Source organism: Eubalaena glacialis, chromosome 17 (genome assembly GCF_028564815.1).
Source record: "Eubalaena glacialis isolate mEubGla1 chromosome 17, mEubGla1.1.hap2.+ XY, whole genome shotgun sequence".
Lineage (NCBI taxonomy): Eukaryota > Metazoa > Chordata > Mammalia > Artiodactyla > Balaenidae > Eubalaena > Eubalaena glacialis.
In genome coordinates, this window is record NC_083732.1 from 60,838,678 (window position 1) to 60,865,597 (window position 26,920).

At 35.8% G+C, this 26,920-nt stretch overlaps 1 protein-coding gene across 1 annotated transcript in view; it reads left to right on the plus strand.

Annotated features, from left to right (window-relative positions):
- Positions 1-26,920, plus strand: part of PKHD1L1 (PKHD1 like 1) — a 149,501-nt gene that overhangs the window by 93,704 nt on the left and 28,877 nt on the right. The window contains exons 50-62 of the mRNA XM_061171730.1: positions 1,156-1,347; positions 4,248-4,399; positions 5,347-5,506; positions 6,065-6,236; positions 11,113-11,201; positions 11,547-11,695; positions 12,964-13,093; positions 15,512-15,630; positions 17,705-17,834; positions 19,682-19,855; positions 24,225-24,328; positions 25,660-25,789; positions 26,522-26,643. Coding sequence (XP_061027713.1) covers positions 1,156-1,347; positions 4,248-4,399; positions 5,347-5,506; positions 6,065-6,236; positions 11,113-11,201; positions 11,547-11,695; positions 12,964-13,093; positions 15,512-15,630; positions 17,705-17,834; positions 19,682-19,855; positions 24,225-24,328; positions 25,660-25,789; positions 26,522-26,643 — 1,823 coding nt within the window. The remainder of the gene's footprint in view (positions 1-1,155; positions 1,348-4,247; positions 4,400-5,346; positions 5,507-6,064; positions 6,237-11,112; positions 11,202-11,546; positions 11,696-12,963; positions 13,094-15,511; positions 15,631-17,704; positions 17,835-19,681; positions 19,856-24,224; positions 24,329-25,659; positions 25,790-26,521; positions 26,644-26,920) is intronic.

Genomic DNA, 26,920 nt, shown 5'->3' on the forward strand with positions numbered 1-26,920 from the left:
ACTATCAGATGCAGCCTCCAAATATGTCCCTTTTCTCCTGCATTTGCACTTTGGTTTTGAATTAACAGCAAATTTTGAACAATATTTATGGAATATTGATCACAAAAGGAAGCCATTTAATTTGAGAATGCCTCCATTTTGTACTCAGTTAATTACACAGAGGAAACTGCTTACATGACTACCCAGATTCTCCAGCCAGTCATGCCCAATAAATGTATAAATTCCAGGTTTATTTACATAAACAACAGACTGGCTGTATCCTGCGCAAGTACCTTAGAGGGAAGTAATAAGTCACAGGCCTGCTGTTAGCCTTTTTCTTTCCAATCTAAATTCTGAATTTGGAATTGATTCAAAGAATATGTGAACTCTAGTACAAAATTCAACATTCTTTGTAGGTTAAATCTTTTCTACCATTTTAAGTTCAGAGTAAGTCAAATCCTTTTGTAAATAATCATGGTTTCTAGAATTTAGCATTTTTATAAAACTTTAATGATAATGACTTGGCAAAATAAGATAGGAAGGGTGTCTGTGTGTGTGTGTATGATTCTGCATAATACTTTATAAGAGAGACAATTGACAAGTAAAGCTACAGATATTAACAGATATTTATTTTTGAAAGCCTTTGAAAGATAGAAGGTTCATCTCAATATTCAAACAGACTGAATTCTCAACTATAGTTGTTGACTTGTCTCCTGTTCTAATTGTGGCTTTAAGAGGGAGAACATTTAGATGGTTCTAATATTCAGAGCTTTGTGTGACCTTTATTCATTTACTTAATTCAGCTTAGATTCTTAAATTCGTTGACAGTCCACTTGTGAGAGCACAAGCTCTGTGGTCAAACTGCCTGGATTTGCATCCTTCCGTGTGTCCTTGACCAAGTTACTTATCCCACATCCCATCCCCTACTTTGGCTCTCATGGGTGCTTCAGATCCCATGTTTCAGCTGCATCCATGATAAGCTCCCTGACAGAAGAGTCCACTGCAAAGCCTTTGTAGAGGTCCCCTTACCCCATGCCAAAAAAAAAACCCAGGAACTTAGACTTTTAGATTGTATTCGTGGCACTATGGGTTATAGTAAATGTATGTTTTGGACAGTTTGGCTTTTTAGCTTTCTAACATGAAATAAGAAGTCGGCTGTTTGTGTTCATTTCCTAGGTCACAAAGGACACACCGTCATTCCACACAGCTCATTGCTGGACCCTTCTCACTGCAGTCAAGAAGCCGAGTGGAGCATAGGATTCCCTGGGTCTGTCTGTGACGCCTCGGTCAGCTTCCACCGGCTGGCATTCAACAAGCCTTCTCCAGTGTCTCTGCTTGAAAAGGATGTGGTTCTCTCAGACTCCTTCGGTAAGTAGAACACAATCATTTAAACCACTCATTTAAATATGTTTTCCTCAATTTTCATCATCATCTTCTTGAGAACACTGGGAAAAGCATAATATTTATATCAGTCAGAAGCCAGGAAGGAAACAAATATCACACCCCAAAATGGGCTAGTGAGGAGTATTGAATAAATGCTTGGACCAGCATGACATTCTGCTGATTAAGGAACCTCCAGCCAATATTATGACAGACAGCAGGAAAGCTGACATAGCTTTAGGATCAAGACAGTAAAAATATACCATTTTTTCTGCCACTGAAAGCAAATTATTTTGATTATCTTTGCTGATTGAAATAGGATTGGGGGGGAGCATCTGCTAGGTCAATAGCTGCACAGAGACTGTTGATTTACTGATTTGTTTCAGTAAAGCTAATGTACCTGGAACACCAGATGCGCTTGACATCATTGCCTGACTAGATTGCATTAATTTACTGTCATTATTCATGATGCATCTGGCATATGCACCAGCCAGACAAGCAAGTTAAATGGGGATATGGTAGTAACCCTGATTCTCACATGTCTCATATTTTTCACTGTGGCGTTAATATCTGCATTTTCCCCCCTCAAGGATTTAGAATTGCTTTTCTTTTATCTTGGTAACAGGGTGGGGGAGCATGGTTCCTAGAGTGTTCACTCAGTCCTTCCTGTGTGACTTTCCCTCCCTCCATTAGGAATTCTTCCAGTTACTAAGTATATCTATTCTCATCATATCTGAACTGGCCTGCCCTGATTGGCTCAGATCTTTATATCATTCCATCCGTCCATTCATCCACACATCCATCATCTGTCTATGAATTATTAGTTAAAATATCTATCTACAATTAATCCACTCTCATATCACTGTTTTGATAGACTGCAGATTTTGGAAAATAGGAAAGGCATTGATGAATCAAACATTTGCTATCAGATGATTCTCAAATACAGTTTTCTACATTTTCTGCATAAATCTAAATGATGTAGCTTCTTGATGACAGTGTTCCCAAATTTCCACATTTAATCATATTTACAAGGTAGAAACTTGCAATTAGAAACTAAAATTATGTATCTCAATATAGGCCAAGTGAATTTTGAAAACGTGTAGCATAATTATACCAGCCATATTATAACTGCTAAAATTATAGCTGGGTCAAATCCATCAGGACATGCTGGGGTTTTGTTATTCCACTCCATGTTATCAGATCCTCTTGGAAGGATATTTCTTGTGAGAATTTCAACTTCTGCCCGTCTTCCAAACAAAGTTCTATGCCTATTCCCACTATACATTTTGGAACTGGAGGAATAACCATAAGATGAGCCAGTGGCCTCAGTGGACCAGGCATGAGACTGAGCAAAGACACATTCTAGGGCCTGGCCTTCATAAGCTGCCACTCCAGCTGGTAGACCATGGTGGCATTAGGGTGTCTGAGGGTTAGTATCAGTTCAGAGCCAGAAGCTAACAACTCTTGGAAGGTCTGGATAGTTTCCTCTCCTTAGTATGCAGTAGCCTGATAAATGGCCACAGATCTCTCGCACTCAGTGGAGCTGCTTCCAGTCTGTGAATTGGCTTGGATCTAGGGAATAAGTAAGAGGTAGCAAATTTCCACTTGGGTAACTTGAATTAGATTTCTGTCCCCCAAGATCTATATAATTTTTCTGTCTGCATATGCCAAAGGTCACCTTAGTATGCTACCCACTATTCTCCTGGGGGAGCCTCTTTGCATTGCAGTGACAGAGGCTCAAGAGGGCATGTTTCACCCAGCAAGCACTTTTAAGTCTTTGCAGTGTCAGTTCTGCTAATAGCTGATGGACCAAAGAAGTCACCCAGTATCCACAGAGCAGGGAAGTCTATTCTGCCCTCGAGGAGGGGAGAGGAGTGGATATTTGCTGAATAATCCAAATTATCATGGTTCTTCTCATACTCTGCAGGTCTTCTTAAACTGTGAGTTTTTAGTGCCTCTGGTCATGGGCTTTTCAAAACTTAATGCTAATTCATAAGCCAAAGAATTTGTTCCTCCTTGATATTGGAATTTGTTTTGCCTTATCCCCAAAGGAAAACAATGACAGTTTATTTTGTAATCTTGCTCCTAGCTTCTTCCACCTAACTTTGTAAGGGAAGAGGTTGCAAATTTAACATAAAATTCAATCAGAGATGAAAAGAAGGAGAGAAGGGAGAGGAAAAAATAGAATTAATTCATTAATCACAGATGTTTTTCTTTATATTGTGAGAGATCTTTTCAGATCTTCAACTGAAGTTGTCAGGCATTCTCTCAAATTAAATTTTTTTCCCATAACAGGTAGTTCAGGTTCCAAGTTCATCATTCACAAAATTTAGGGTATCATTGCCAGTGTTAGAGGTAGGTGTACTTTAGTCTAGTTCCTTAAGGGCTCTGAATCAAAGCTTTCCATTCATACTTGCTAGGCTGATTTTGATTAACACAACCCATATAGGAGAATCTAATAAAGTTCAGGACTTATATTTGCATACTTTGCAGATCAAGGATTCTGAAGAATTAAGTTCTTAAAAGAATAGAAATGGAATTATATTTTAGATCAATGTATTTTAAAAATTGTATTGATATATTTAAGCACTTTTGTCTTAGTGGTCATTATTGTCATCATAGTTCAATTTTATTTTTCCCTAAGGAATAAAGGCTCCATCTCAATTCAGAATTCCAAGTGAGAAAGCTTTTTATGTTTCAGTTAAGTGTGATATTGAACAGTGGGGCCTTCAGGTAAACAAAGGCATTTAGAACATAAGTAATGAAATACTATACTGACCTCTTTAGAGACTTCCATAGATTAGGGTAATATTTACCTTTGCACTTGTTTATAAGAGAAGGAATTTTCTAGATGTAGAGATTACTGTGATTTGTTTTATGTTCTATAGGCACAAGCATTGTTCCCTTTCAGAAGAAACGACTGACTCATATGTCTGGATGGATGGCTCTGATTCCAAATGCAAAGCACATTAACTGGTATTTTAAAAGTGTAGATCACATAACCAACATTTCGTATACGTCAACATTCTATGGATTTAAGGTAAACAAAGAGTTACATAATCCATCTTCTAATAATTTTGATTGCATATTACTCAAAAGCAGCCCACACACTCATCCTTACACCAGCTGTGAGGCCAAGAATGCCCTTGCCTCACATATTGACCTGGTAAAGTCCTGCACACTTTTCATGACCCATCCTAAATCTCAGAAGCAAGCCAAAAAAAAACCCGTCCTTTAAGAATCAGAAGCAAGCCATCTTTCTGCCACATTCCTGTAGTACTAAGCTTGTGCCCTGTTATTATTACCATGATAATGACTAACATTTATTCAGTGCTTATGATGTTTTGGGCACCAGTTAAGGGCTTTATTATTTGTATTATGAAATATAGCAAATACAGAAAATAACAGGCCGAGTCCTATATTCCCACCACCTAGCTCTATCTGAATCTAACATGTGACTATGTACTTCAGATTTTTTTAAAGAAATAAACATTTTTAGGTGAAGTGGAAGTCCTCTGTATGGCTTACTCTGAAATCAGTCCCCACTCTTCACTGCTAATGGTCACCAGTATCCTGAATTGGGTGTTTCATCCCTGTTCACATTCTTCTACTTGTACTACATATGGGCAGCAAAAAAAAAATACCTAGCACTGTTTCAGATGTTTTGAAACATTATAGAAATTAAATATTCTCTGAATGTATACATATATATGTATGTGTGTGTATATATATATATATATAGAGAGAGAGAGAGAGAGAGAGAGAGAGAGAAAGAAAGACTTTCATTGCCTTAGTGATAGAGTTAGCGTTATTACCATAGACAGGTAAAACGTTAATAAACAAAATATAAATGCAAGATGAAAACCAAACTAAAACCAAAAGTTAAGTTTTAATATGGGGTTAATTAATTAATGTCATCAAAATTAGTGTATGTTATACAGGATATTAGCATATAAAACAAGTCACTTTTTTTGCAAACTTTTATAGGAAGAAGACTATGTAATCATATCTCATAACTTCACTCAAAATCCTGATATGTTTAATATCATTGATATGAGGAATGGCTCTTCAAATCCATTGAATTGGAGTACTAGCAAGAATGGAGACTGGCACCTTGAAGCAAACACGAGTACTCTATATTACCTGGGTATGTATTCAGTAGGCAAAAGTGATTGTTTTATCTATTGCTTCATCTAAAGGAGGAGAAAAATTGCTTACTGGGCAAATGTGTTATATAGTGCCTTGTATATAGCAGGATTCAATAAATGTTTGTTGAATTGAAGAATGGAGACTAAATTTACCCTGGAAGAGGCTTGAGTTGAATTTATAACTTACATTTTATGTTTGGAGGTAGCACCAACACTCATAATTGGCCCCAACATTTATTTCACAAAATTAGAGGAAATGAGTACAATGAACTGTCATATATTTTGTTTCCATTTTTATTATTTAATTATTTTTGGAAAATAAAAATATTTAAGAGTACAGTTTAATCGAGTTCTAAAATATTTGTTTTTGTCAAGGTATTTTGACTCTGCTTCTTAATCAGACATGTACATTTTGTCAGAATTTTTTCATACCTATTCCATACATTTGAATTATACCAAGTTACTACCTAAAGAATATTTTCAAATTGCCATATTTTGTTTACATTCAAGTACTTTGATCATCATGTTAGTTTAAACTGCTTTTACTTCACTTTCAGTGTCAGGAAAAAATGACCTTCATCAGAGCCAGTCCATTTCTGGGACCCTGGATCCTGATGTGAAGGATGTTGTTATTAATTTCCAAGCTTACTGCTGTGTTCTCCAGGATTGCTTTCCTGTACATCCTCCATCAAGAAAACCAATTCCCAGGAAGCGACCAGCCACATATAAGTATACAGGCCTTTTGTTCGTTAATATACTTCAGTGGTTCTTGACAGCATCCTTTCCATATGTCATCCTGGCTGAGATACTGGTGCCCTCCTCCTGCACAGTAGATCCCAAAGCGCTTCCACACTCATTGCTTCACTTGAGCCTTACAGCCACCCTGATGACAAAATGGAAAAAAATCTCACAAAAATTATGTGTGAAAGTTACTGGGAATCTCATACTTGCAGAACGTTAGATCTGGATTTTTAGACCAACTCCCTTATTATATAGGTGAGAGAGCTGAAGCCTGAAGACCTTAAGTGAATTACCTGAGATCACAAACTTCCAACAGCACCAGAAACTGTCCTCATTGATCCAATGCTTTCTTAGCAGGTGGCATCTCTTTCTCTAGAATAACTGTCTTTTTGTGTCTGTGTATGTGAGTGTTTTTATTTTTATTTATTTTTTTTAATAAATTTATTTATTTATGTTATTTATTTTTGGCTGCTTTGGGTCTTCGTTGCTGCATGCAGGCTTTCTCTACTTGCGGCGAGTGGGAGCTACTCTTCTTTGTGGTGTGCGGGCTTCTCACTGCGGTGGCTTCTCTTGTTGTGGAGCACGGGTTCTAGGCGCGTGGGCTCAGTAGTTGTGGCTCACGGGCTCTAGAGTGCAGGCTCAGTAGTTGTGGCGCACGGGCTTAGTTGTTTCGCGGCATGTGGGATCTTCCCGGACCAGGGATCGAACCCGGGCCCACTGCATTGGCAGGTGGATTCTTAACCACTGCGCCACCGGGGAAGCCCTATTTTTTATTGAAGTATAGGTGATTTACAGTGTTGTGTTAGTTTCTGGTGTACAGCAAAGTGATTCAGTTATATATATACATTTTTCAGATTCTTTTCCATTATAGATTATTACAAGATATTAACTGTAGTTCCCTGTGCATACTTGTTTTTCTATTTTATATATGGTAGCTTGTATGTGACAATCCCAAACTCTTCATTTATCCCTCCCCGCCCCCTTTCCCCTTTGGTAAACATAAGTTTGTTTTCTATGTCTGCGAGTCTGCTTCTGTTTTTTGTTTTTTTTTAATTTTTAAAAATTTTTGGCTGCATTGGGTCTTCGTTGCTGCGCACAGGCTTTCCCTAGTTGCAGCAAGCGGGGGGCCACTCTTCGCTGCGGTGCGCGGGCTTCTCATTGCTGTGGCTTCTCTTGTTGCGGAGCACGGGCTTTAGGTGCACGGGCCTCAGCAGTTGTGGCACACGGGCTCAGTAGCTGTGGCTCGTGGGCTCTAGAGCGCAGGCTCAGCAGCTGTGGCACATGGGCCCAGCCGCTCCATGGCATGTGGGATCCTCCCAGACCAGGGCTCGAACCCATGTCTCCTGCATTGGCAGGCAGATTCTCAACCACTGCACCACCAGGGAAGCCCTGCTTCTGTTTTATAAATAAGTTCATTTGTATCATATTTTAAATAGAATAACAGTCTTGGTCAAGTCTCATAATACAACTTATTTAATTTTATTTCAAATATTCAATTTCCTAAATATATGTTAAGTCTTCTAGTTAAAAATAATTTTTCTGTCTTTGAAGCTTGTAAAGTCCTTTACCTTTATTTCTCATATGAAACATAACTTTCTACTTTATATTATAGTAATTACCATACATGATGGTACTAGTACACAACAGTACTAGTCTTTAAGACCCTTAAAGGCATGATCCTGATTTGATGTGTATTTGTGTCCCTGATGGGCAAATAATAGCCATAAAAATAACGATGGTGATGATAAAAGTTAACAATTAGTGGGCACGTAAGAGCCCACTACTGTGCATCAAGTACAAATCAATATTATTTATTAAGTGCATTACGATTTCAGAATATACAGATTCTGCGATAACGTTGCACAAAAGAATAATAATTGAATTTGTTTATATATTCATTCAGCCATTAAAAAATAGCACCTGCTATGTGCCAGGCACTGTGCTGAGCTCTGAGATTCAGTTGTGAACAACATAGATGTGGTCCCTGACCCCATAACACTCACATTCTGTCCGAAGAGACAGATGCCAACACAAGCAAACAAACAAAAAAGTAAACAGAAAATAAAGCACATGAGTTTGAGTTGTGATAAAGGTTGTAAAGGGAATGGATAAGGGGCTGGGACAGAAAACAACATGGCAGGGGCCTCCTTTGGGTGGATGGTTAGGAACAGCCTCTCAAAGGAGGGGATATTCTAGCTGAGAGCCAAAGGATGAGGAAGAGCTGGCTGTGTGAAGGTTGGGTTCTAGGCCAAGGGGACAACTTGGGCAGAGGCCCTGATGTGGGAAAGAGTGTGGCATATCCAAGAACTGAGAGGAAATCTGCATGGCTGGACCCTTGTGAGCAGGGGAGAGTGGCCTGGACATAGCATTGGAAATAGGTGGAAATCAGACCATTCAGGTCATGCAGACAGTTAGTGTTAAGAAATATGAGAAGCTTTTAAATGTTTCAGCTGATAAGTGACATTACATTTTGAAAAGGCCACTTTTACTACTCTGTGTAACAGAGGGACAGTAGAGAAAGCAGGGAGGCTCATAAAAAGAGTCTAGAGAACTTCAGAAGAAATATGGACCATAAAGGTTATTGGCCAAAAAGCCCTAGATAGTCTAAGGTAGATAAAATTATTCAATATTTACTTAATATTTATTATGACTCATTAATAGATTTAGATTGGTATAGACCAGGATGTGATAGAGGTATGTGTTGATACACTACATGTATATGTCATAGGACAGGTGTTTTTCCTCTCACAATATGAGTTCTGCTCACTGGAAATAGCTATAATTGGAATTATTAATTGGTATTTTGCAAATAGCTATCAGTGAAAACAAACAGAATCTTGATCCAGAACTGGTACCTCAGGACTAGAATATACAGGTCTAGCTACACAACACACAAATGCTTAGTTTAAGAAGTACTGGGCTTTTTTTATCGTAACAGTGGGCAATTAGAAGAAGAATGTATACCATGTAGTATAGTGCTGCTGGGGATAAGAATGAAAGGCTTGAGAAAAGCTAGATGAACTCAACTATTGAATCTGCACAATCCTGATCAATTTATTTAGTTAGATAGATACAACCTTTAAACAAACCTTCATTGAGATTGCATCATGAAAAATGTATTACTGTGAATCTAAATAATCCTAAATGATCGTTTAATTGCTATGAAGACAAAATTTTTATGACAGGATTTTTTTTTTTTTGCCTCTTAGTAACAAGTATATATTTCTTGATAAAAATAAATATTGTTTTTAATCTCCATTTCTCTATAATTTTCACATACAATCAAGCATTGAATCAGAAGTTATCAGACAAACCAGAAAGATCAGAAAATATTGCAAACCATTAAGAAACATAGACCTAAAGGAAACAGATGTTAAGTACAGATTTTGCAAAATATGTTTATAAAAAATAAACCAATATTTATTCCGTAACCAAAAAAAATTCAACATGAAAACTCAGTGTATGTTTGTAACAGCAGATTAGACAGAGGTGAAGAGGTTAATGAACAGAAAAGTATGTCAAAAGTAAATATCTAGAGAAAAGCACAAGAAATAAAAGGAAAATGTAGAATAGAGTGAAAGAGCACATGTCATATGATGAAAAATTCTAACATATGTTTAATTAAAGAAGGAGAGGTGAGAGAGTATTATTAAGAAGCAACAATTGAAGAGGTTATGTCTGAGAATTAACAAAAACTGGAAATAATATATAGCCACATATAAAAGAAATACAATAAATCCCAAGTAAAACATTAAAAGAACACCAGACTTCAAAACAAAACAAAACAAACAAACAAAAATACATAGCACAACTGTTAAACACCAAAGTATAGAGAAAAGTTTAAAAACAGGCAAAAGCTGGGGTGCAGGACCAGGGATGGGGGCATAAAAGGGATTTTACCTGCAAAGTAACAATATTAGGGCTTACAGCTAACATTTCAACAGTAACTGGAATCCAAATAATAATGGAAAAATATTTTCAAAGAATTCAAAGTATCAATAATTGTATGACAGGATTTTTGATCAACAGATTTTTAGTAATACAGCTTAGTAATTCAAATGTGTGATAAAAATATACTTTTAACGAAACAAACTGTATTGGTTATTTGTAAAATTTCTGCATTAGTATCATAGAATTTTTAAACATTTTTACTAGGTCAGGAGAGCAGCCCCTGTGAACATTTTTAAATGGGAAAATGCAATCAACTGCATAATAACATTCTTTGTAACAATTTGCACTGAGATAGTTTCAAGCAGGCATAATGATGGAAAGTGGAGACCATCTCTCTTCCAACTGTGCTTTCCATATTTATTTCAATGTAACATAACCTTCACTCTGGTTATAGACCTGCCGTCCTGCCCCCAGCCCAGCGGCTTACCCTCACTGACCCATCCTTGCCTATTCACAGACCATTCTTCCAGCCTTCCCTTCATAGAATCTAGCCAACTATATACCCTCCTGTCCCTTTCCCCATGAAATAGCACCATATGTAAGGGTCTTTAAATGGACAAAGGATGCATTTCTTTCCACTTTTCCACCATGTGAAATCTTATAAGGAAGTTAAGTTATTTACATTTTAGACAAAATTAGGGTATCACAATAAGGATTTAGTAGGAGAAAATGTGATTCGGATTGTGGGTGGAAAGGAAGTTTTCTTCAATGGAGAAAAAACTATATATGTAATTGTGTGTGTTGGGTACCTTACTAATAGCGTACATTAGCTTGTCTATTTACTGAAATTACAAACTATCCAATTTGCATTCTGTCATCCCTAAAACATCTAGTATAGTGCTACACTCTAAGGAGATGCTCATTAAATATACAGAGATAAAACTTAATGGAAATACTTCTTTTCTCTTTTCAGCTTATGGTCAAATGATTCTTTTTGGCAGTCATCTCGAGAAAATAATTATACCATACCTCACCCAGGAGCAAATGTTGTTATTCCTGAAGGTAAATGCATAAATGTAAATAAATAAAATGCTGTGTTTATACCACAATAGTTAGCAGCTAGGTTAGATACCTTTATGCAGCACACCTTGGAGAAAGAGAAAATGTGAAGAGATGGATTCAATTGTCGTGTCCTGGATGTCAGACGTCGCTTCTGGGTTTTATGTGGATTTAAACCTGAATATTAAGAATAATAGATTTTCTGAGAGAGACAAGAATTAGTCATTGTGTGGAAAAAGGCTCACGAACTTCAAAATTAGGACTCACTGATAGGGCTGTCAGTGTTTTATCTATAGGCTATAGTCTATGGATTATGTTATATTTCTTATATTAAAGTCTTGTTTATAGGAACATGGATTGTGGCAGACACAGATATTCCACCAATGGAAAGACTCGTTATTTGGGGGGTTCTAGAATTGGAAGATAAACATAATGTGGGAGCTGCAGAGTCTTCTTATAGAAAAGTTGTTTTGAATGCTACCTACATATCACTGCAGGTAAGAGTGACAGTCTTATAATTTATACCCTTATTAGCCAAATGCTAAAATGTTGGAGATTTACTAAGCAAATTATAAGAAAGCATATGCACCTGATGTGATTAAAACACAACTGGCTCTACCCCATGAAATACAAGCCTAAGTTCAATATATTTCTGCTCTCCTTTAAATATTAATGACACATTCCTAAAGCAGTAATTATCATGCTACTTTTTAGTGTGAGGTTTGCTCATTTTCAATCCTTTAGAATATTTGTATTATTATTAGGTAAAGCTAAACTCACAGCTTGCTGCAACTAACAGAGAATCCACTGGAGTTCTGAGGAAACAAATTAAAAGATTTCAAGCCTTTTTTTTTTAAGAAAGCAAACAGTATTTCTTAAAATGAATGAATGTAGATGGGATTGTGAAAACCAGGAGCAGACTAATAAAAAAATGTCAGTTGTTTGGAATAATCACTTCATTCTCTCATAAACCTCAGATGGTCTTGAACATGTAATAGTTTAATCAATTTAATTGTTCTGTCAGTCTTTTATTGGTGTTCATTTAAAAGAATAGCTTAACCAAAAAGCTATTAAGCACCACTAAAAAATAAGTGGGAGCCTTTCTTTCATAAAACTAGGCCTTTAATGCTTTAAAGGTGTGTGGTATTTTGGTTAGATACAGAGCTTAGAGGTAAATTAATGCTACAATTGAATCCTTACCTCACTGTTTAATAGTTTGGTAACAGGTTACATTATTTGACTTCTTTCAGCATCAGTTTTCTCACCTATGAAATGAGAATAGTAATTCCAATTCATGGGTTTAGTGTAAAGATTAAATGATATAAAATATGTAAAGCCTTGCATGTTATGCCTGGCATAGAATCAGCAAGCATTTAGTAATAGCAATTTTTGTTAACAGTGATGGCTCATGAATAACATAGCTTAGATATAAATAGAAGAGGATATTTTATATATGCCGCATTATTTTAAAGTACAGTGTGATCTGTTCAAACAGCACTAGTTTAGGTTTTAGGAGGTCTCAGTTTCAGGTCCAGTTCTGACAGTAAGTAGATGTTGAATTTGACCTTGGAAAAATCATTTAAACTGCCCATCCCAAAGTGGATGGGTTAAATTAAGGTCACTTCTGGTTACAGTACTGTTCTTTGTAAAACAAAAATTCATTCATTTTTACTAGGGGAGGCTGCCAGTCTTCCTAATTCCTTTTTTATGGGGAAATTTTTCCTGCTCAGTTTTGAAGTATTAACAATTTTCTGCTTCACTGCAGGGAGGTAGATTAATTGGTGGCTGGGAAGATAACCCTTTTAAAGGAGAATTACAGATTGTTCTTAGAGGGAATCATTCTACTCCAGAGTGGGCTCTTCCAGAAGGACCAAATCAAGGATCAAAGGTCCTAGGTATGTGTTTCCAGATACCAAAAGAGTCGTATTAGTTTGGCAAATCTACTTTAGAACTTGTAGCACTAAAAGACTTGTTATGAGTTCATGATGTTATGGTTTCAGAAGTTTTTACAGACATTGATTTGTAGTAACAGGTTATAAAAGTTGCTAAGATTTTAAAAAATTAAATCATGTCACATTAAAATAGATACAGATGTGCATATTTCCAAAATGTAATTTATTACAACACTAACATTAATGAATCACTCCATATGTATATTATTTCTCTAATCTGGTTTTCTTCGTAATCTTTCTTTTATAGAAGCAATAATATTTTTCATATTTTAGTACTTTTCCCCTAAAAGGTAACTTTGTTATGTATTATTCCTACACAGTATTAAAAATCTGTGGATCGGTTGGCTCTGCTATTGGTCTCGGGTGTTGAAGCAGGGTCTTGGTTCCCCACCAGTGATTGAGGTCGGGTCGCAGTGGTGAGAGCACCAAATCCTAGCCACTACACCAGTGGTCAGTGACAAGGCCCTGGCCCTACGGCTTTACAGAAAAAGAATTCCCAAAAAGACAGAAAGTAGTGAAACAAGTAAAGTGTTTATTAAGAGAAAAAACAAGTACAGTACTTTTGGATAGACACACGGGTGGACTCAGAGAGAGAGTCGTGCCCTCGTGGCAGTTTGAATCACTTTTATGGGGCATTTCTTCCCTGTTTCCTTTGACCAATCATTTTGATTTGCCTGGTTCAGAGTCCGTATTTGGTGTATCTTAGGATTTTCCCATGTGTGCGCGTGCATCTCTTAGCCAAGATGGATTCTACCGAAGAGGCCTATGGGTAGTGAGCATTAGTTGCCATCGCTTAGAATCACTCCCCTTTTGACCTCCAAGGAGCGTTTCTGCTCATGTGTAGTCGGGGAGGTCTCCTGACTTCAATTTTCACTGCAAAGTAAAGGAGCTGTTACAGTGGAGGATTACTGGACTGAATGTCAATATTATGACATAATGTGAGTGTGTTTCGTGTTTGGTAATTGCAATCATTGTTGCTTTTGTTGTGGTCATCCATTTACAATGCTTGGTGTCAGTCTATTTATCTCTTGTAAAAATAAAATACAGTGTGCGTGTGTGAAAAAAAAAAAGAAAGACTGGCGAGAATTCAAGGAAACAACACTTATGTATTGCTGATGGTAGTAGGAAAATATTCTGAAAGTATAAAATTTAAAATATACTGACCCAAGTGAAGAAACTTACTCCATAAAAATAAAAGCACCAAAATATAAAGAAAAAAAAAAAAAAAGAATGAAGGATATGTGGTCTCTTATCTTCTATCTGGGCAGGGCCCAGCCTCCTCTCTCAATTGTCCTGTTATTCCCACCTCGGAGTATCCGTCCACAGGGAATGAACTCAAACCATTTGTCCTGGGGGCCCTTATGTCTCCTGCCTCACTATCAGTTATCCAGTCACAACTGTTGCTAAGTTTTAATTTTCCGGTTGCATTTGTGTGGCTGTACATATTCCTATTCGAGCCTAGAAAGCAAAGGACCTGAGAGGGTTTAATTTGGTCCTAATAAATAACTGCTTTTATTAATACCACTGCATATTTATTTAAAAGACACATAAATGTGCTTCAGTTGCTCCGATGTACAATTTCCAAATCAGTGACAATAAAAAAGGGGATTAAAAAGTGGCTTAAAATTGAATTAGCTCTTGTGAGACAGACAAATTCAAATCTTAAAGAAAAATTTCCTGAGGCAGACAAATTCAGTCTTAAAAAATTTTTTTTTGCTTTTATGTGTTTATTTTTTAATTTCAAAAATAACATTTCTAGCAACACAGAACAATGTCAAGAGAAAACATACATCTTCTACTCTCCCCTTGAGGAAACTAACATTAGCAATTTTTACATGTGTTTTTCATGCTTTTTATCTATGCCTGTATTCATATTACATAAAATGACTTGTGGTGCCTCATACAAAAACATGGTCAAACTAAATATATTACTGTGCAATTTTCTTGTTAACATATTATGAATATCTTTCCAGATCGATACTTAACATGTAACACTCTTCATTTTTATAACATATTATACTACAGTATTAGTAATATGTTCTAATTTACTTCTTCATTCTTATAATGATATACATTTGGATTAATTCTAGTTTTTCTAATATTTCCAAATATTGTTGTTTTAAGCATCCTCACTGATGTATCCTTGTATACTAATTCAATTTATAGGGACCAGATTCCTAGAAGTAGGGCAAAGGGCCAAAGCCTTCTTATATAGCCCTGAGCAGATAACCCCAATTCTTTCCATTCATTCTAAAATGTTCAGTCACTTATTAAAATGTATCTACTAACTGTTTCATTTTATACTAGCACGTAACTCAGTTCTATGCAGTGAATAAATAGGAGTGTGTTTTTCTCCTGCAGGGGTGTTTGGTGAGCTGGATCTTCATGGAATTCCACGTTCGATATATAAAACTAAGCTCTCAGAAACCGCAGAGGCAGGTTCCAAAGTCCTCTCTCTGATGGATGCTGTGGATTGGCAGGTAGAGGAATTACTATGTGGTGGAAAGTGAAAACACACCATGGGTCAACTTAAGGTTTCTTCTTTATTCCAATGGACATTTATTTTGTCACATGATTAACCAGAAGAGAAATGTATGTTTTGCAATTAGCTTGCACTCAAAAAGCTGACTTGATAGCAGGCATTTAAAAATTGTGGTGTCAAAGGTTCTTCAGAACATATAAAGAACATTATATATATATTAGTTATGAAAGGAAAATATGAAAGTTTGGGGGTAAAAAATATTTATTTACAAATTCTTGCAAAACAGAAAAAAGAATTATTTTAAATACATTATATTGTTATCTTGGTTATCTCTTTACTTCTAATTTGTGATTTTACATGTTAAGCATTTGGGAAGAAAACAAATCCTGATGCCCAGTGATATTCAAAACATGCCTGAGTTAAATAAGAGATTTTGGTAAAATATGAATGGTGGCAATTCCGATCTCTACTACACTCATAGGCTTGCATAGGCCACAGACTCACATGTCTTACAAATACTCTTTTTAATGCTAAAGGGTCAAGGAAATGGATAGATTACTTTTCCGGGCTCTCAGATTTCAGCCAGTTCCTTTCTGCTGAGAATAAGCTATAAGGTCACAGAACAAAGTGAGGCTTAGTCTGAGTAAATGAATAAATTTCATCAAAACATATGGGGTTGGCTCTCTTAATGTAGTGTAAAATCAGTAAATAGAAGGAGGATTTATTGAGAGTTATTATAAGCTACTTACAATATATTCGTATTTGTGATAGTTGAGGTGTGATTACTTTTTAAAAGGTGATTAAATATCCCTATTATTTATCCAATTATCATTTATTAGTATTTATCCAGTTAATATTTTCTGCATATTATTTATATAATTAATATTTAGCCTAATGTCAGACATTTTCTAGGCATAGAGGATTCATTTGTGAAGAAATTGGTCAAACTATAGGGGAAATTGCATTGAAGTGGGAGAGGCAGACACTTAATGAACAGATAAATGTGTGTTATTTCAGATTATAATCTTTGTGATGAAGGAAATAAAACGGGTATGATAGAGACTGCTATGGTAGAGGGTGGCAGATAACATTAAATAGAGTGGCCAGAGAAAGCCTCTCTCAAGGGTATGACAGGGTTCAGGACATGCTACCCCAAAATATGAATACTTTAAGGGAAGAAATTTCTGCACGTGCAGGAAGGACTTTCTGGCTTTCCCCTGAAGCAGGTCACAAAACCTTCATGTGAGAGTTGCCCTCCTTATACCCAGAGGAAAGAGACATCCTCAGCTCTGAAGACAAAGTGACACAGAGAAGAATCTGAATGGCCAACGCTTGCTGTTTCTCCCAGTTTCCTACACTTAGCTCGTACCCTATCACAATTTTCCTCTACTCTCCACTCTTCCATAAAAATGCTCAGGTTTAACCATTTCTTCAGGTCTTCATTTCCCGTGTCATGTCAAACTTATATTGAATAAATCTATATGCTTTTCTCTTGTTAATGACTTTTGTTACAGGGGTCCCAGCTGAGAACTTGGAAGGGTAGAGGAAAAAGTTCTTTTTCCTCCCCTGCAAGTACTTTTGAGCAGAGACTTGGTTGACAAAGAGGAGCTTGTCATATATGATATACAGAGATTCTAAGACTTGACCTTGCTCTGTCACTTATGTCTGCCTTTCTTACCTTTCAGGAATATCCAGTGATAGTTAACTGTGTAAAAAAAAAAAAAAATCTGGGGGGAATTTTTTAAGTCTTAAGAATATTATCCTGACCAATTTTTAATAAAAATGTGAATATATTTGCTTTGATATATCTAATTTTAAAAATGTATATCACCTATGATTTTATTAAGTGACTGAATTCAACTGAAGGAAATGTTGAGATAATTCAAAATATAGAATTCTTGCTATCAAACAAAAGCATATTTATTTTAGAGACCTAAATGTATGATTTGTTCTCTCTGATAATACCATGGTTGTAACCAATGTAAGTTAAATTAGAATTGTTTAATAGTTATTAAGAAATATAAACCTATTTTTTAAATTGTTCTTGAATTTGGCACTTGAATTTTTCTAAGGAAGGAGAAGAGATTGTGATAACAACCACAAGCTATGATTCCCACCAGACTGAAATTAGAAGTATTGTTAAAATCCTGCATGATCACAAAATTCTCATTCTCAATGATACCCTTTCCTATACTCACTTTGGTAAGTGGCTGTTCTTTAACCAAATAGATATATAATTAAAATGTCTCGAAATATTCACAGTTTAGTGCTCTCCTCTGTAATTACAATCATTTGATAAAACATCTCAGATTTTTAGAGGAGCATTTCACTTAGATTGGCACTGGTACCCAAAGGATGCTACTGTTTGTGTGTTGGCTGCAAAGAGTCCTTGCTGTGTGTATTAATTCATTCAGCAAATATTCAGCAGTGACCATTACATTCTATGGGATAAGGCTGACACTTTCTGTTTTAGGCAAGCTTCTAGAGATTCTTACGCACACTGAAATTTGAGAACCCTTGATCCAAGAGCATCTTTGTCCTGATTTGTTTCATTGACACATTCCTCAGCGGTAACTGCACTTACAAGCTACAGCAAAATGGTAAAACTGTAATTCTCAAGGAAAGAAGGAGTTAATCAGAATCAACTGAAGATGATCTTTCAACTTGTAGGATCAGGGCTTTCCCAGCACCCAGCCTTTCCCCATTTCACATGCTACCTTCATCTGAATCCCAGGAAGTGGAAGCAGACAGGAGTGTAACGTTAGAAAAGCCATTCAGATACTTCTGATGCTCCTGAGAACTACAGCTAAGGCGGCATTATGCACTGGTGGATATCAGACCTGCATGAAAAAGAAACTTAAAAGAACTTTTTAAAGCGGTATTTTGATAGAAGCACCTGTCTATCATTCTATATCACATATTTTTTCTTTAAATCAAAAGAAAACTTTTGATCAAAAGAAATGTTTGAAGAACATTTTAATCGTAAAATAGTGTTTGAAGTTCGACAGTATAGATTCTTTCATTTAAAGTACCAAACACTTCTATCTGTTTGAAATGTACCTGCTTGTCTTAAAGTTTTGGGTAAGACTTCTAGAAATGTAGAATGTAATTTAGGTTCTGTTTTTGTTTTTTTTTTTTTAATTTATTTTATTTATTTATTTATTTTTGTCTGTGTTGGGTCTTTGCTGCTGCACGCCGGCTTTCTCCAGCTGCAGCGAGCAGGGACCACTCTTCATTGCGGCGCGCCGGCCTCTCACTGCGGTGGCCTCTCCTGCTGCGGAGCATGGGCTCCAGGCCCGCGGGCTTCAGTAGTTGTGGCACGTGGGCTCAACAGCTGTGGCTCACGGCCTCCAGAGCGCAGGCTCAGCAGCCGTGGCGCACTGGCCTAGTTGCTCCGCGGCACATGACATTTTCCTGGAGCAGGGCTCGAACCCGCGTCCCCTGCATTGGCAGGCGGACTCCCAACCACCGCCACCAGGGAAGCCCCTAGGTTCTGTTTTAAAATTATTAAGATGTAAATGTACAGACTATGTTTGATATACTACTACATATTTATAAAGAATTGTAGTTGGTACAAAATATGTCACAGGAAAAGAGGAACAAACCAAGGTTTAGGCATCAGGAGAGGTAATACCTACGTATTGCTGATTGTCTACATGGCCCTGGGCAAGTTCATTTACTTCTCTATCTCATTTCCTCATCTGTTAAAATTACAGTAAGCTTCCCAACTTGTCTCACAGAAGTGTTTTTGTGTATAATTTGAAGTGTTTGCAAAATACCTATGAAGCAGTAACTTTGTAGGTGTTGATTATAATAACCTTTTTGCTGTAAATAGAAGAAATACTTTTGATTATATTTATTTTATAAATAAAAAGGTATAATTTCCGACTGCCATCTGTGTACATTTAAGCATGTAACTCTAATCAATTCATGTATTTGTGTTGACTTTTGGCATATTAGAAAGTTACGTGGTCTGTGAGCTGCAAAGAAACTAATAAAGACAGGTATTTCTTAGTGTTGGTAATAATCTAACTGTCCTTCTGCTGCAGCTGAAAGATACCATGTTCCTGGAACCGGTCAGAGCTACACATTAGCAGCTGATGTTGGGATACTGAATAGGAACATCAAAATACTTGGTGAGGATTATCCAGGTTGGCTGAAGGAATCTTTTGGTGCACGCGTCCTAGTCAGCTCATTCACTGAAAATATGGTGACATTTAAAGGTTAGTACAAATTCAGTTTATTTTTCTAAATGAAATATAGCAGGGTCTCTTCTGTGTTTAGTTCTTAAATAATCCTCACTCCTTTATAGGATCATTTGTGTTAAAAAACAAAATCCAACTGAGGAAATTTTAAAGATCTTACTGGCTTTATTCAAGGATTCATGAATCGGGCAGCATCCAATCTAGCTGATACAAAGGAACGTCAAAGAGCTGTGCAAAATAAAAGACTTTTATAGGCAGAAGGGAGCAGGAACAAGGTAGTTTTACTAGGCAAAAAAGAGGATTGGTTATTGCAAGGTTACTTTCCCTGTAGGGGGCAGAGGTTTATCAAGCAGATTACCTAACCAATGCTGATCAAGCAGTTCATGATGGACTGGTTTAAGGTTCCATTTCAGGAGAACTGAAACTGTAATTAAGTCTGTTTGATGATGGAGGACTGAGCAAAAGTGACTCCATTTTGGGCCTGATGTCTTGTTTTTAACACGTTGAAAAATAAAGGCTTGAGAGGGATTATGCAGTCAGGTGCCACCCTCCAGAACCAAATTCCTAACATTATTCTACTAATTTTATCTTTATAGACAAAATAATTATCAAATTAACAATGACCTTAGGTAACAGCTAGCCCAACCTTGCCCTCAAACAGAAATCGTTTCATAACAAGCACACTGATCTGTTATTTTTGTTTGAAGGAAAATTTCAAATATATTTCAAAGATAGAGAAATGTATAATATAATGCTTATCATCACCAATTACCACAAGTATCAACTTTGGCCAGTCTTGTTTGATCTATGAGCTCACCCATTTTCTTCAAGCCCACGGATTATTTTGAAGCAGCAAGCATGTATTTTTTAAGATATAATTGACATATAACATTGTGTAAGTTTAAGGTCTACAATGTGTTGATTTGATACACTTATATATTACAATATGATTACCACAGTAGCGTTAGCTAACATCTCTATCATGTCATATAGTTATTATTTTTTTGTGTATGTGGTGAAAACAATTAAGAGCTAGTCTCTTAGCAGCTTTGAAGTTTATAATATGGTATTTTTACTGTATCCCTAAGCTGTACATTATATCTCCAGGACTATTTATCTACTAGTTACAAGTTTATACCCTTAAACAGCTCCCTATTTCTCCCACCCCACAGGTCCTGGTAACCATCTTTCTACTCTCTATTTTTATGAGTTCAGCTTTTTTAGATTCCACATATAAATGAGATCATATAGCATTTATCTTTCTATCTCTGACTTATCTCACTTAGCATAATTCCTTCAAAGTCCATCCATGTTGTCCCAAATGACAGGATTTCCTTCTTTCTCACTCATGGCTGAATGATATGATATATGTATACACACAGTGGAATGTTTTAGATAGATAGATAGATAGATAGATAGATAGGAAGGTATCTCACATCTTTATCCATTCATCCATTAATAGACATTTAGGTTGTTTCTATATCTTGGCTATTATGAATGAAGCAACCATGTATTACTTCATCTAGAAATATTTCAGTGTGTAAATCTAAAAGACTTCTTTAAAAACATCTCTAAGAATCAGATTTTAAAATGTTAGTAATCATTTCTAAACATCAAATGATTGTTCAGAATCCTCCAGTTCATTCCTTCTTTCCCTTCCTTCCTCCCTCCTTCCCTCTTCCCCTTTCCCCTCCCCCTCCTCTTTCCTTCTTTCTTTTCTTTCCTTCCTTTCTTTCTTTCCTTCTTTCTCTTTCACTGTCTTTGTTCAAATTGGGGTCTAAATAAGATCCATGTTGCAATTGGTTATGAATCTTAAATCTCTAATTCATTTCTCTTTCCTTGCAATTTATTTATAAAAGAAGTTAGGTCATCTGTCCTATAGTGTTTCTAATAGTCTGAATTTAGTGATGCATCCCTAGAATTTAACTAGTCCCTGCCTCCCTTGTATTTTCTAAGCATAAGTAGAAAATTTAGAATTAGCAAATTGACCAGACCGGGACTCAATTTTTAGGCAATAATTCCTCATAGTTGGTTGTTATTTTTCCATTAATAGGCACATAATGTACGATTGCTTTTCCTTTTGTGATGTTAGCAGTTATTAATTATCATTGCCTGGATCTATTGAATCACTGAGGTTTAAAATGGTGATATTTTAATTCTACTATTCCCTCCTCATTTATAATCTCAAATATTTCTCTAAAGAGAAGCTTCCCCAGACCACTGTTTGACTACCCTGAAGGATAGTTTAGATAGAAAAAATGTTTGATTCTTTCCTCTTATTAACTAGTTTTCAAAACAATGAGTTGGTTGCCAAGCATCCTCCAAAGGTAACAAGGAGTTTTTGTTTTGTTTTGTTTTGTTTTGTTATTAGTATCATTATTAGTTCCATGGATTTAAACATATTTGATATGTTCTAATCCATTGTGAACATTAACCTTATTGATACTGAAAATGCCCTCTCGATGACCTTCAGAACCTCTTCATGTTGGTGCCTAAGTCCTCCTCCTTATGACTTTTTTTTTTTAATTACAAATTTATTTATTTATTTATTTATTTTTGGCCGCGTTGGGTCTTTGTTGCTGTGTGCGGGCTTTCTCTAGTTGTGGCGAGTGGCGGCTACTCTTCGTTGCAGTGCGCGGGCTTCTCATTGTGGTGGCTTCTCTTGTTGTGGAGCACAGGCTCTAGGCATGTGGGCTTCAGTAGTTGTGGTGTGTGGGCTCAGTAGTTGTGGCACAGGGGCTTAGTTGCTCTGCGGCATGTGGGATCTTCCCAGACCAGGGATTGAACCCATGTCCCCTGCACTGGCAGGTGGATTCTTAACCACTGTGCCACCAGGGAAGTCCCTGACTGTTTTTGGTTTTTTTTTTAGCTTCTTCACTTTCTGATATGACAAGCACATGTTGTAATTTTTTTTTTTCTTGCTGAGACTGGGAGTAAGTTCTTCCTCCAAGTAACCCTGGTTCTTTTTATTGGAAGCTGGTGTTTCAATCTCACAATCTGGGTACAAGGAGTAATCCTCTATTCTTGACTTGAACTGTTTCATCAGGAGCTCACTTGGTTACAATACTGCCTATTCCATTTTGCAACAGCTCTCATTTTAGAAAATCTTTATATTGAGCAAGCAGCTATCCCACTATAACTTCTACCTATTGGTCATAATCTGCCAACAGAAGCTTAACTGATGAGGAGAATAGTAATGATGATCGTAAAGTAATACAAGATTCCAGACACTGTGCTAAGAATTTAACACATATTATGTTATTCAGTCCTCATAGTATTATGGCATAAATATTGTCCTCTTTTTAAAGATAAAGAATTAGATGATTAGAGGGGTGAAATTACTCTGATCTTGGATACTAATCCATGTTGTTTCACTTAAAGTCCCATGATGGACCCTATTCACATGTCAACCTTTCCTTGCTCCAATAAATTATTTTGTGATGTAATTAAAGAAAATGCATCTATGGCTTCTGTAGGCCTGGGGTCTGTAGTAATCATTTATTCTCTGTGTCTATCTTATTAATATGTTCTCCACCATACATCTAATCACTGGCTCATGGATTTCCAGACAGGCTTTTCCCTTCTAGTATAAAATAACTCTTCTCCAATGTATTTTATTAGATATCAGTTTTTGAAACAAGGAATACCCTCTACTGTATTTTTACCAGCGATGAATCTCCATGCCTCAGTTTCCTTATATAGAAGACAGAAATAATAAAAGTTCCTAAGTCACAGATGTTGTGTGAGAATTAAACCACACATTGCCTGTTAAACACTTAGTACAGAGCTTGGCACAGAGTCATGGCTCATGGATTGTTATTGCTGTTCTTAATAATCTATGAAATTGCCTTTTGTCACTTCAGTGGCACTTATGACAAACTTGGTCAGCAGATACTTGGCAATGCATATTCTGGAAAAAATTATGTAAAGATAATGTCCTTAACAGTTCTTTAGAGCATCAAAATTGAAATGTCAGGTAAATTATAACTTGTGCCTCATGCCATGCATTCTCAACAGGAACTGTATCACTACCAACAGGTGAAAATTGACTCTTGGGGGAAAAAAAAAACGTAACCTGTTTGTGGTCCTCCAAAGGGCCACCACACCTTGACAAATATGTAGTATATCTGTGGTATTAAAATGTCATGAAGAGGGAACGCTATTCAGAAAGAGAAATGTCTAAAAAGGTTCTTGTGAGGGGCAGTAAAAAAACAAATTCAGAAACATTGCCTTATTTGGATTAAAAGGGCAAAGAAAAATGAATACAATTTTCATGAAAAAGTTGAAAACAAATTTGTAATTTGGAAAATTACAAAAACTTTAGTAGTTTTTCAAAATTTTTATTCAGCTTCAAGGAAAAAAAATGTGTAACTCTTTTCCCCACTAGGAAGTGCAAGAATAAGTAATGTGGAATTTTATCACAGCGGTCAAGAGGGCTTCAGGGATAGCACGGATCCAAGATATGCTGTAACATTTCTTAACCTGGGACAGGTTTGTACTTTATTTTTAATTTTTGCATATACCCAAAATTAAGTATTTTGATTTTGATTTGATTTTCATTTAACTTTACTAAATACCCATATCTTAGAATTGCTAAGACTATAATCTAATATAATAAAACTTTCTTAGATGTATTTCCCATTAACGTTTTTAGACTTACAACAGTATTTGATTCCAACCATTTTATGTGTTAATTAAGGTCAGTAAAAACAAAAAACAAAAAAAAACAGAAAATGGAACACAAAAGGTGAAAGAATTGAAGATCTATAATAGTATTTCACATCTCTGCTTTACTTTACAATGACCAAAAATATTTCCAAACAGTTATTATTAAACAAAGTGAGTGTTGCTTAAATTTCTCAAATGAAAAGCATGTCTGTATATCCGTGCCTCTGTCAAAAGTGGGAAAATAAATATGCTTAGAGGGCTGCTGATTTAAGAAAAAATGAGAAAGAGCATATTTCTTATATAGAATTTGAAAAAGAATAGATACATGTATAACTGAATCACTTTGCTGTACACCTGAAACTAACACAACATTGTTAATCAACTATGCTCCAATATAAAATAAAAATATGAAAAGTAAGTAAAATAAAATAAAATAAATATATATTATGGAGGGGAGATAAATTGGGAGTCTGGGATTAATATATACACACTACTATACATAAAATAACAAGGACCTACTGTATAGCACAGGGAACTGTACTCAATATTCTTGTAATAACCTATAATGGAAAAGAATCTGGAAAAGAATAGATACATATGTATAACTGAATCACTTTGCTTACACTTGAAACTGACACAACGTGGTAAATCAACTATATGTTAATAAAGATAAATAAATAAATAAATAAAAATTTTAAATCATGTAGGTTTGGAATTGAAACCCCTAAACTACTTATTGACTGTTTCCTACAGACATTTGAATTGTAACCCCTGCCTTGAGTATCGACTTCCGTGGTTAAAAAAAAAAATCCCTGCTCATCATATAATAAACTGTTCTGAAAAATAATTTTTAGTTCCTTAGCATTTTATAGGTAATGATAGAAATATAAATACATAGAAAAGCACTTGAGAATTTTTAATTCACATTTAAAATAAGTATTTCTTTTTTGCTTTTTTTAATCATAAACTGAAGATATATGGAAATTTCCCAGGATTAAAAGGTCTGCTGGGAAGTCATCTCCTTTCATGGAATGTAAATTGAGTATTTTGTTTATCAAGATTTGTTTTCTGAAAATCACCTACTTCAAATTTTTTTCTTTAAATGTCCTTTAACTTTGTTTTTAAAATGTTCACTGAATCCTGATGTTTTATAGATTCAAGAACGTGGCTCATCTTATATTCAAGGCTGTGCTTTTCACAGTGGCTTTTCCCCCGCAGTTGGTGTATTTGGGACAGATGGATTGGACATAGATGATAACGTGATTCACTTTACAGTGGGGGAAGGTAATATGATAATATTTCGGTCCCATAACACGTCTTCTGAGACAGCCTTGTCTGCAAACTCTAGAGCCAGGGTGTCCAATTAATCTTTCTTCAAGAATGGAAATAAAGGGTCTATGTTTGTGCTAACATGGTAATTACTAAACTACATGTGGCCATTGAACACTTGAAATGTGGCTAATGTGACTGAGAAACTGGATTTTTAATTTTAATGGTACTTAATTATATTACTTTACATTTAAGTAGTCACATGTGGCTATGGCTATCATATTGGACAGTACAGCTCTAGAAGAATTATTTACCAGACCATGATCTTATGTGAGTTATTTAATCACCAATAGTTTAAATTACTGACTTTTAACATACTTCTCACATATAAAACAAAAAGATTATTCACAAATAAAGATAATTTTTTAAAAAAATATATTTGATTTGATTTAGGGGGTTGTCCTTTCTTGAATATCAGTCTAAAGCATAATACAAGTTCATTTAAGATGTATACAATTTGTGTGTATATTTGTTAAAATCTAAGGTGGAGCCTGTGAACCCACATATTTAACAAAAGATTTTAATTCAGGTAGTCTATTAAAGAGGTAGAGTATCAAAGAGTTCAGAGGGTTCACTCTAAAATCAAAAGGGTTCATTTGTCAGGTTCAAACGAGAAAACTAATTTCATGGAAGAAATGAAAGACATTCCCTATAGTACTCATTTGGGGGAATTTTCTTTTTTTCCAGGCATGAGAATATGGGGGGATGCCAACAGAGTCCGAGGAAACTTGGTTACACTTTCAGTTTGGCCAGGAACCTATCAGAACAGAAAAGACTTGAGCTCAACTCTCTGGCATGCAGCAATTGAGGTAGTGTGAACAAATTTAAAATTATAAGTAGACAAAATTATAATTTGTAATTCCCTTATTGAAGATTATAATTTCTGTAGAATTTGTAAATCTCAAAATGTCATTGAAAATGATTGCTTCCTTAGATAAAGATTGTGGATAAAGTGAGCTGATTAAAGGAGTGAATGAACTTTCTTTAAAGATGTTGTGAGCTCCAGTAGCCATTGGAGTTTTCTCTGTGGTGACGTCCATTGGTTTAAATAGTTCTCTTATTTACTTGCTTCTCCAACATTAATTA